The sequence below is a fragment of the Papio anubis genome, chromosome 12 (assembly GCF_008728515.1).
Source record: "Papio anubis isolate 15944 chromosome 12, Panubis1.0, whole genome shotgun sequence".
Lineage (NCBI taxonomy): Eukaryota > Metazoa > Chordata > Mammalia > Primates > Cercopithecidae > Papio > Papio anubis.
This window is the reverse complement of record NC_044987.1, coordinates 112,135,427-112,147,282: the sequence shown is the minus strand read 5'-3', so window position 1 is coordinate 112,147,282 and position 11,856 is coordinate 112,135,427. Positions and strand designations below refer to the sequence as shown.

At 44.9% G+C, this 11,856-nt stretch overlaps 1 protein-coding gene across 1 annotated transcript in view; it reads right to left on the bottom strand.

Annotated features, from left to right (window-relative positions):
• Positions 1-363: 363 nt before the first annotated feature.
• The window catches only part of ASRGL1 (asparaginase and isoaspartyl peptidase 1), a 32,221-nt gene continuing 20,728 nt past the window's right edge, over positions 364-11,856 (bottom strand). The window contains exons 5-7 of the mRNA XM_003909704.5: positions 4,488-4,606; positions 2,123-2,233; positions 364-1,680 (exon numbers count right to left, since the gene is read on the bottom strand). Of these exons, the coding sequence (XP_003909753.1) occupies positions 1,475-1,680; positions 2,123-2,233; positions 4,488-4,606 (436 nt within the window). The 3' untranslated portion in view covers positions 364-1,474. The remainder of the gene's footprint in view (positions 1,681-2,122; positions 2,234-4,487; positions 4,607-11,856) is intronic.

The following is an 11,856-nucleotide window of genomic DNA, read 5'->3' as shown; positions in this document are numbered from 1 at the left end:
AGTCTGTGGAATCGTGTTGTGGCAATCCTCAACTAATGCACCTCCTAATAAAATTCTTGTTTCTAAACGGGGAGCTGTTGCATGTTGAGGTTTTTACTGTGCACCTCTGTCTGGGATGGATGCTGGCAAAGTGCAGGAAGACTGAGCCATAAACCCTATCATGGTTTGACTTCTTCCTTGACCCACTCAGAAAAAGTTCAGTTCTTCTGGAAAACTCACGAGTACTCCACAAGGCGGCACATATCACCCCCCACACCATCCTCATCTCCAGGTCTCTGTGGCACACCTGTCGGAACTGAGACCAAGGGGAGAGCTCGTGTACATTCTGGTCTTTGTCAACAGTGACTCCCAACCACACCCCTATTCTTTCAAAATAGATTTTATTAGCGGCACGTGGAATGTCAAGTTAAGCAAATTCTTTCCAGCGAGAAGGTGAGCCCTGACAGACTAAAACCTTGAGCATGGACGATACAGCAGAAGTCACATTTCCAGTGTAATGAGAGATAAAGGGGAATACTGTCCACCAAAGAAATGACTTTCTTCACCACGCTGACCACACTGCACAGCGCCCGATCCAGCTGGGGGGATGGGGAGGTGGGAAGAATCTCAAAGCACTGGACAGGGTGAGGACTCAGGAAGACATGGGGCCAGCTCTACAGCAGTCAGCTCCTCTCTGTTGTTGGAGAGGCCGTGAGCCCCACTACTCACTATATGAGGACCAGAGTGTCTTTGGCAGGTGGAGGCTGGCTCGCGGGAGAACAACAAGTGAGGGGGCTTCTCTGTGAACCCAAGAAACTTCAAGAAATCCCACAGCATCTCCATTACGACCTCCCATCTCCAGGTTAGGGAGCTATGGGTTCCCACAGGGTCCTTTGGAAGTATCTAGAAATGTCCAGGTAAGTCAGAGAAGAGCTGAACCTTCTTAGAAAAATCCCTTTACTCTCTTGTACATGAAGAACATTTCCCTTAAAGGATTCTGGTTCTTTCCCCCGATGCTCTTGTGCAACATTCTGAGGGTCACCTGGACTTGGCCCACCAGTGCCTCTGCTGCTGCTGTCTCACTTTCAAACGCCTCCACCTCCATTGGCCTCTCCCTTCCCACCTTTCAGCCCACAGTGTCTGCATGCTGTGGGTCTCCCACATCTGTGGTGTCAGGATCATGCTGCTGCTTTCTTTTTTTCCTTTTTTTGGATACAGGGTCTCGCTCTGTTGCCCAGGCTGGAGTGCAGTGGAGTAATCATGGCTCACCTCAGCTTTGACCTCCCAGGCTCGAGCACTCCTCCTAAAACAGGCATTTCTCTCATCGCTTCAGAACCCGCCCCTCAACCAAACATTCAGATGCTTATTAAGGCAACAAAACAAGTGACAGACGGGACAATTTTTCCAATTCTAGATCTAATTGATTAGGCTACGTCTCATGAGGAGACCGTACTTGACCTCTCAGCTAGCATCTGGAATACAATCTTCCAGGGGCTTAGGGCAGGTCCGTGATAGCAGTATCGTCAGGATCAATTCCGAAGTGCAGCTTGCCGTCCTTGGCGGCTGCCCAGGGCATGGAGGTGGAGGTCCACTTTGCCACCCAGTCTCCTGTTTTGCTAACCACGATGAGGCCACCTAAACCTTTAACCCTTGACTTCATATAACCCAACGATAGGTCCGCAGCCTCTTCTACCGTCTTTCCTGAAAACAAGGAGGGGTTGAGAGACAACACACGTTACTGAAAGGAATCTCACGGGAAAGTCATTTGCCATTTGAAATGCCCAAGTGAGCTAGCAAGGATTTTTGGTAAATGAACACCTGAACGCTTAAAAGGAGGGTCCTCACCTCCTTGCCCTGAGACAGAGCCCTAGCATTAGCCCAAGTGGAGGCGTCTTCCCTCCCACACCCAGGCTCAGGGTCTCTTTACTGGCCCCTTCTCCTGAGATGGGGAAGGTAACAGTACTCAATGCTCTCCCATTCCAGACCTAAGGGAAGGCGGAAAGTCAAAACAAGGTGTTAAGGACCTGAAAGCAACATCGTAGCCAACAGGAAAGGGTTTCCTACACTTCATACGCTTACTTATCAAATACCTTCTATGCACTTATCTTCACAAATTATGTTACTTGTCCTGTGGTCTGTGTACCTTGTTCTATGTGGAACAGGGTGAGTCTGGCCAGGTTCACCTTCAGGATGCTTTCCCCATGCCCTGTGGTTGAGATGGCTCCGATGTCATTGTCAGCATAACCTCCAGCTCCTGCTCAAAAAGGGTGATTGTTCTGAGCAGTAACAGTCAAGAAATTCAAATCCATATTAGAAGTCAGACACTACATAAAAGTTAAATCGCGAAGGGTGCTCAAGTACAGACAAAGGTCAGGTTAGTAGCCATGATCCGCGGATGCAAAGGTGGACCAGAAAGCATCATGTAGATGCCCCAGAATTTAGGAGGATAAAGGAAGCCTCAGAGGGGCAGGCCGGACCTTTCACAGAGCAGCTACAGCAGGACAGCGTCTCCTTGGCCCCAAAGCATAGCCACTCCTTTTTGCTCAATGAAGCCACCCTCTCCCTGTCTCCTCCTCATGCCCCACCTACTATGAAGGAGGAAACAGCATGGCTGCATTACATGGATCTCTAGCAAGGCCATCACGTTCCAGAGATTTGGGGAAAACGTGTACCCACAACCTAACAGCCATGCACACTGTCCGATGGGTGGCAGCTGCATTTGTTGAGGGTGGGCATAACTGGACCTGAGGGAACTATTCTGGGCTATCCCCTTAAGTGGGGGTCTGGAGTGAAAGCTACTTTGGTAAGATTTCTTCCCTATTTTGGTCTTGGATTAAAGAACCTTATAGCTTTCTCTAAGTCATTCTTGTATCTGTTCACACACTGCTACCAGCCTGCGAGTCCTTTAGCCTTGGAAGGGTTTGCCTTTACCCTCCCGCAGTTGATACAGAAGCATAGATGACTGATATGTGCCTTGCTTACTGATGCTGGGCATGGGCGAGGACTCAGAAGTTGAGATGTTGCACTGGACTGTCACAAGGCCCCACAGGTTCTCAAAGGCAGAGAATCCCTGGCTCTCGCTCGGGAGGGAGCTGACATTGGGCAGCAAATGAACTGCTGCAGTGGGAGGAGGCGCCTTTACTTTTCCTTATAAGCTTCTGCTGGGGAATTAACTGACCAGGTCCCATGGTGTCAATGTGCCCTAATATTTGGAAGCAGCCAAGTCTTTGCTTACTTTCCAGTTACTCTAGGACCACAGAAGGCCAGGTGTCTCCAAGGGCGATCCTGGCACAGGCATTGGGTATGTGAAGGCGTCCTCCCCGCCACATGCATTTCTCAGGACAAGTGCATTGCCTGAGGTGACCACTGATGTGCCTAGCACTGTCCTTGCTGACTGTCCAGGCGGGGGCCTGGCCAGCGGCAGGGCTCCTTGGAGAGGCTCCTCAGAAGGCCAGGCAGAGAATACCTGGTGCTCACGGCTGGACAAAGACTTCTGAGAATTTAGCTTATGCCATTTCTTGTCAAGATTTACCACTGTAACTCAATTTAAAATTAATTTCTAGGATCTAACCTGGAGTGGCCCCGTGGCCTGGTCTGAACCCAGCTGAAGCAAGCTGCACTACTGACCAGGCATAGTTTGGTGGGATTTTTGCCAAGGAGAAAGAAAGGTAGACTACTTCACATCTCTTGGGTGATACACCAAGGAGTAGAGGAGTTGCCAAGCCCCTACTCTTTAAGGAAGCTTCCACGGTCTCTGAGTTCATGACGGAAAAAGGGTGTCAAGAATTGTCAAGAGTGTAGATTATTACTAAAGACTAGAGCAACATATTAAAAAGGGAAGGTAAGGCTAATTTTCCTCTGAAAGAATAAGCTGCTCTTTAGGGCAGATGGAACAACTTAGCTGCTTCTCAAATCTTCAGTCACCTGCAGGGGTTCATGAGGATTCCTGCATGAAAAGTGTGAAAGTGCACGGAGTGAAACATACAGCCCCCCGGCCCCGCCTCTCACCCGCTCCCGGGAACGAGATGACGCGCTTCCCCGTTAATGTAAACGACATCTCAATCTGTAATGTGTCTGTAGAAGTATGTCACTTTCAGGCTGCTCAAATCTAATAACTGCAGTCTCAGATTTCTCAGATTGCCCATGTCTTGGGAGTAAGCCTTACTCAAGTAAGTCTGCAGATCCTGAAACTGCGGCTAAAGAGAAGACAGAATCACTACAGGGTAGACTGGGGGCAACGTTAGCATCCTGTCTCCACTTCTCTCCCCAGGTTGTTCCAAAAATGCATGCAATCTAGGAAAAACAGTGGCGCCAGATACAAACACCCTCTCAAGGCAGCACCCCGGATAACCCCTTCCAACCCCGTTGTCACTCCCAGACATCCTGGAGCCGCACCAAGAGCAGAAAGGCAACGCATCAAGAAAGGGAGAGGGGCAGGGAATAGAGAATGAGGAGAGCCTGAGGGTGGGAGAAAAGGAGAAGGGGCAGGAGCCATCCCTCGGTCCTACCTACACACGGTGTGTCCCCAACTCGGCCGACCATTTTATTAATGATACCCCCTGTGGAGGTTGCGTAGGCTACATTCCCTTTGGCGTCCAAGGCAACAGCACCCACGGTTCCCAAGTTTCTGCCAAAAATAAACAGGAAAAAAGCGACAGGTTGAAAATGAGAATGAACCCCATAACCAACAGCATAGCTTAAAACCACTTAAAGTCTCATGTTAGATGTTAATGGCAGATGGGGCACCCATTCCAACATTCTGGACAGAACCTGCTTGCTTCTCATTCTACGTGGAAGTTACAGGAGGATCACTGGGCACTCCTCTACCACTCAGCTTTAAGAGCACATCCAATCCCAACACCACCGTTTTCTAGCTGTGACCTTAAGTTTTGTGTCTCACTGTCCCCATCATAAAATGGGGATAAAAGTAAGAGTGCATCTCAAACTTTAGTGCGTATAAGAATCCCTTGGATCCTTGGGCCCATAGAGATTCTGAAGCTGCCACCAAGAGGAGAAAGGAAAGGAAAAAGTGAGTTGGTAGATACCGGGTGGACCCAAAATCCTGCAGGTTTTTTTTTTTTTTGTGAGATGAAGTCTCACTCTGTCGTCCAGGCTGGAGTGCAGTGGCACAATCTTGGCTCACTGCAACCTCCGCCTCCCGGGTTCAAGTGATTTTCCTGCCTCAGCCTCCCGAGTAGCGGCGACTACAGGCATGCACCACCACACCTGGCTAATTTTTATATTTTTAGTAGAGATGGGGTTTTCACCATGTTGGCCAGGTTGGTCTCGAACCTCTGACCTCAGGTGATCCGTCTGCCTTGGACTCCCAAAGTGCTGGGATTACAGGCGTGGGCCACCTCGTCCGGCCGATCCTGCGTTTCTGACAACCTCCAGGATGTTGCTGATGCTGCCTGCCTATGCACCCTGTGCACGGGGTTGTTGTAAAGATGAAATCAGTTAATTTTCCCCTAACATTTTATTATGAATTCTCGAATACAGTCATGTGTCACCTATGATGTTTTGATCAACAGATTGCATGTCCCATGAGATTATAATACTCTATTTTTACTGTACCTTTTCCATGTTTAGATACACAAATACTTACTATTGTGAGACAACTGCCTACTGTATTCAGGACAGTCACATGCTGCACAGGTTTGTAGCCTGGGAGCAACAGGCTGGACCACACAGCCCAGATGTGTACTAGTCTCCACCATCTGGGTTTGTGTGAGTGCACCCTATGGTGTTTGCACAGCCATGAAATTGCCCAGCTATGCACTTCTCAGGATGCATTTCTCGTCCTGTCATGCGACGCGTGACTGTAACGAAGTTGAAGAAATTGTACACGAACACCCCGTACCCACCAGCAAGATTCTATAATGAGAATCTTTGAGGCATTCTATAATGAGAATATTTGAGGCACTGTTTTAAGTGCTGGGACACAGTGGTAAGCTAAACAAAGTCTTTCTCCCATGGAGCCTGCGTTTGGCATAGACGGTGGTAGTGACAGGGCAGTAATATGTCAGGTGACAAAAACAAAACAACAAAACAAAAAACCCAAACAAAAAACAAAGCAGCACCAGGGAAGAGTGATGGTGGGGAGGTGCTGTTTTATACAGGGTGTCTCTACAGGACAGGGGAGCAATCATGCCATGCCAGCTACTGGGGACGAGTGTTCCTGACGCACAAACATGCCTGTCACGTGCATGGAATTTGAAGGAGGCAAGCGCGGTGGCAGAGAATAAAATGAGGGAGACCGTGGTAGGAGAATGATCGGAGGGACAGCCAAGGCCAGATCACAACATCTCTGACAAGTGGGGTGACCACACACACTAGTTACCCAGGCCAGTTCAAATTTATGCCTGCTGTCATGGCTATATTATTATAGTGCCACTTTTACTCTCAAAATTAAGTTCCAGTTTAAACATTAAAGAATATAATCATCCTACCTTTAGGCCATTGCAAAGGCTTTTATTGTGAGCTAAATGGGAGGACACTGGGCAGTTTGAGTTAAGAAGTGACACAATCTCAGTTCAATCTTAAAAATAATCATTCTTGGCCAGGTGCGGGGGCTCACGCCTGTAATCCCAGCACTTTGGGAGGCCGAGGTAGGCAGATCATCTGAGGTCAGGAGTTTGAGACCAGCCTGGCCAACATGGTGAAACTCCATCTCTACTATAAAAAAAAAAAAAAAAAAAATTGGCTGAGTGTGGTGGCGCGTGCCTCTAATCCCAGCTATTCGGGAGGCTAAGGCAGGAGAATCGCTTGAACCCAGGAGGTGGAGGTTGCAGTGAGCTGAGATTGTGCCATTGAATTCCAGCCTCGGTGACAGAGTGAGACTCCATTTCAGAAGAAAAAAAAAAAAAAAAGCATTCTTTCCACTCCACCCGCCCTCCAGTAGAATGGCTAAAATGAAGAGGCACATCAAACCTGGCAAGGATGTGCAGGAACCGGAACTCTCATTCAATACTGCTGTTAGTGTCGACTGTACCAACATCTTTGGAAAACCATTTCACAATGTCTACTGGAACTGATCATATGCACATCCCATGACTCAGCAAATTATACACTTGTGTATCTATCCATCAGAAATGTGGACAGGTGTTCACCAAAAAAGCTTACACAAGGTGTTCACAGCAGCAGTAGATGTAATACAGTAGTCCCCTCTTATTTGCAGGGGATACGTTCCAAGACCCTCAGTGGATGCCCGAAAGCTCAGCTAGCACTGACCTCTACAAACACTATGTTTTCCCCTATACTGTATGTACACACCTATGATAAAGTTTAATTGATAAATTAGGCACAGTAAGAGATTAACAATAATACAATAATACAATTATAATGATATACTGTAGTAAAAGTTATGTGAATGTGGTCTCTTTCTCAAAACATCACACCACGGTTGGGTGTGGGTAACTGAAAGCACGGAAAGTGAAACCGCAGGTAAGGGGGAGATACTGTAATCCTTTTTTTTTTTTTTTTTGAGACAGAGTCTCGCTCTGTTGCCCAGGCTGCAGTGCAGTGGCGCCATCTCGGCTCACCGCAACCTCTGCCTCCCGGGTTCAAGCTATTCTCCTGCCTCAGCCTCCCGAGTAGATGGGATTACAGGCGTGTGCCACATGCCCAGCTAATTTTTATATTTTTAGTAGATATGGGGTTTCACCACAGGCTGGTCTCGAACTCCTGACCTCAGGTGATCTGCCTGCCTTGGCCTCCCAAAGTGCTGGGATTACAGGAGTGAGCCACCACCACTCCCCACCTCTATCTTTCTTTTCTTTTTTTTTTTTTTTAAGATTCCATATGTAAGTGAGATCATGTAGTATATTTCTGTGCTGGCTTATTTCACTTAGTATCATGTTGTAAATGGCAGGATCTCCTCTTCTTACTGTGGAATTATATTCCACTGTATATACACATTATACTTTATCCATTCTTCATTGATGGACAATGTAGTTGTTTCAATATCCTGGCTATTTTGAATAATGCTGCAATGAACATGGAAGTGCAGATATATTTACTAGATGGTGATGTCATTTCCTCTGGGTATATGCCCGGAAGTGGGACTGCTGGGTTATAAGGTAGTTCTATTTTTAATTTCTTTAGGAACCTCCATACTATTTTATCTGGAAAAATATTGAAAAGCTGTGGTTTTCGCATGACCAAAAGTTGACAAACTACCAATGATGACTTAACTTAGTTATTATTGTGCATACCAGGGTCATTTGTTAATTGGCTGGTGATGGCAGATGAATGGTGCGCACACACGCAGACACATTTAATAAATTATGTATTTATTCCATAAAAATATTTTTTCTTGGCTTCATTCCAGGGAGTACTGACGATGTTTTTTTTGTTTTTGAGATGGAGTCTTGCCCTGTCACCCAGGCTGGAGTACAGTAGGGTGATTTCGGCTCACTGCAACCTCTGCCTCCTGGGTTCTAGCAATTCTCCTGCCTCAGCCTCCCGAGAAGCTGGGACTACAGGTGCATGCCGCCAGGCCTGGCTAATTTTTTGTATTTTTTAGTAGAGATGGGGTTTCACCGTGTTGCTTAGGCTGGTTGTGAACTCCCAAGCTCAGGCAATCCACCCGCCTCGGCCTCCCAAAGTGCTGGGATTACAGGCGTGAGCCACCAAGCCCGGCCTGATGATGTTCTTATACTTAACATGAATTCTACTGACAAAATGGCAAAAAAAAGAGAAAACCTTTCTTGAGTCAACATAGTTTTTAGCAAGTTTTTAATTAATTTTAATTTGGAGACGCTTCCTTCTGCTGAAGCAGCAGCAACTGGAATTACCAACAAAATTCTCAAAGCAGTACTTAGATTTAGAGACGAATCCTGATTTTCACATCATCACACTCAAATACTGTATGGATTTATAGATAAATTGTGACTGCAGAGAGTATTAAAATTTTTAACTTGATCATATAAATCACAATCACTTACAGTTGTTTTTATAATCTTGTAAACAGTATCTAGGTCTATGCAGATAAATTCTTTTAAGTTTTGATGCTGGTATATTCATATTGAAGAAAATCAAAAACAGGAGAATGTTTTTCAATTTTGTTCAAATCTCTCTTCAGATACTATGCTCTGATTTATAATGAATTGAAAAAAGTCTCTATGGAAACTGGTTTAGGGATTATCTATGAAGTTTCTTCAAGCCAGATAAATACTTTTGTTCCCTTGTTTCAATTTCCTTGGATTTTGTTGTATATCTCACATGCAGTTTCGGTTTTGTTTCTATAAACTTAAAAAAAATTTAAATCCTTTAAAGGTGAAGTAGCTATATATATGTGTGTGTGTGTGTGTGTGTGTGTATGTCAGATAAGGAAGGAGGTACTCCCAGAAAAAATATATACACATATATATATAGGTTATGGTTTTGTTAAATTTATTAATAGAAATCAGATTTATACTAAATACTACAAGTTCAAAATTTTGCTTTTTGCTAAAGTCCACCATTTGCTCTTTTGAAGACTTTTTATGGTTTTGCTGAATTCTTCTTCTTTTTTTTTTTTTTTGAGACAGAGTCTCACTCTGTCGCCCAGGCTGGAGTGCAGTGGCCGGATCTCGGCTCACCGCAAGCTCCGCCTCCCGGGTTCAGGCCATTCTCCTGCCTCAGCCTCCCGAGTAGCTGGAACTACCGGCGCCCGCCACCTCGCCCGGTTAGTTTTTTGTATTTTTAGTAGAGACGGGGTTTCACCGGGTTAGCCAGGATGGTCTCGATCTCCTGACCTCGTGATCCGCCCGTCTCGGCCTCCCAAAGTGCTGGGATTACAGGCGTGAGCCACCGCGCCCGGCCGAATTCTTCTTATCTAAATTCAATTTAATTACTTCAACAGCATTTCGTTGGTATTCTCATGGTGCGCCTGAGACTTGTTATAGGGTGAAATGTAAGTTTAATCAGGATATTCCATCTTTGGGCACATCTAGAAAACACTGCATGTATTCCCTCTATTGTTTCCAAGCATCAACACTAGTGGCACAGTGGAGGTCATGCATCCTAGAAACAAATTTCAAACGATGGCTGTATGTGTCACATAGTTTGCTTCTGGATTCTTAGCCAAGCTTCTTGCTTGTACATCTCTCATTTACCAACCACATTTGCTCCATTATCACAGGCTTGCCTTCAACAATCCTTGAATTAATGTCTAAAATGGAAAGTTTTCTTTCAATTATTCACGTAATTCAAAAATCACACTTTAAGGAGGAGATATAAAGCCAATGAAACATGGAATGATTTAGACTTTTCTTCAAGCAGTAATGGTACACTCATGGTACTATGAGTACCATGGTACACTCTAGTTGAACTGAGTAACTATTTTATTAAAAAATTTTGGGCCAGGCATGGTGGCTCACGCCTGTAATCCCAGCACTTTAGGGGGCCAAGGCGGGTGGATCACGAAGTCAAGAGTTGGAGACCAGCCTGGTCAATATGGTGAAACCCCGTCTCTACTAAAAATACAAAAATTAGCCGGGCGTGGTGGCATGTGCCCGTAATCCTAGCTACTCGGGAGGCTGAGGCAGAAGAATCTCTTGAACTTGGGAGGTGGAGGTTGCAGTAAGCCGGGATCATGTCACTGCACTCCAGCCTGGGTGACAGAGCAAGATTCTCTCTCAAAAAAAAATTTGGCCAGGTTTGGTGGCTCACCAAAGCACTTTGGAAGGCCAAGCAGGAAGGAGGATCCCTTGAGCTCAGGAGCTTAAGACGAGTGTGGGCAACATGGCACCACCCCATCTCTACTAAAAATAAAATTAGCCAGGCATGGTGCATGCCTGCAGTCCCACCTACTTGGGAGGCTGAGATGGGAGGATCACTTGAGCCTGGGAGATTGAGGCTGCAGTGAGCTATGACTGTAACACTGCACTCGAGCCTGGGTGACAAAGTAAGACCTTGTCTCAAAAAAACAAACAAAAGAATCCCACAAAACCAAAAAATTTATTGACAAAAAAATTTTTATATATGACTTCACATCTCACTTTATTCCCTATTAAACTCATAATCTGCTGGAATTCTCCATCCTAGGTAATGATCATTACTTTCATTATTTTTGTCTTAATTACGTTTGGCATTTTACCAAATTTTGAAATCTCTTTTACTAAACCTAGAAAATTTCCATTGTTTTTTGTACACACTGTACTAATGGTGTCATGAAAAGAATGATTAGGCTTGGCTAAATATTAGACACATTGTATTATTCTTTCGAGAATATTACATCAGTATTTTACATTGTGTTCTGTTTCCGGTAAAATCAATTGTCTGTTTATTTGGCCTCTTTCCCTCAATTCCTGTAACTGGATATGTGTTTTTTTGTGTGTGATTTTTTGAGATTAGCAATTAAATCTTCCTTTAGTAAAGAAGATGAAGTTACAAAGGATTTCATCTGACTTGTTCAAACTGGGATTTGGTGAGAATAATTTTCTTACTAATTTTCATTGCTTTGATTAACAAGTAAATCTTCATTTAACAAAACCTTTGTAACGTCTGGTTAGTGAATTTCATGTGGGTCACCCTCGAAGAAGACCGCTTACTTCTATTGCTTCCAGTGTTGGAAAATGCAAGCAGCCTGCTTCTTTGAAGATTTTTACTTCCTTTTTCATTTTTCTTTTGTGAGCTCCACTTTAGCATTCTTATTCTACCAAAATCTTGACTTATACTCATTTTCAATAATCTAAGGGATTAAAAGTAAAATGTACTTATATCCAAAGTATAAAAAATGAGAATGTATTTTCATCAAAAAATAAAGAGCTAATCTAAAAAAAAAAAAAAAAAAAAAACAGTTGGCCGGGCGCGGTGGCTCATACCTGTAATCCTAGCACTTTGGGAGGCCGAGGTGGGCAGATCACGAGGTCAGGAGATCGAGACCATCCTAGT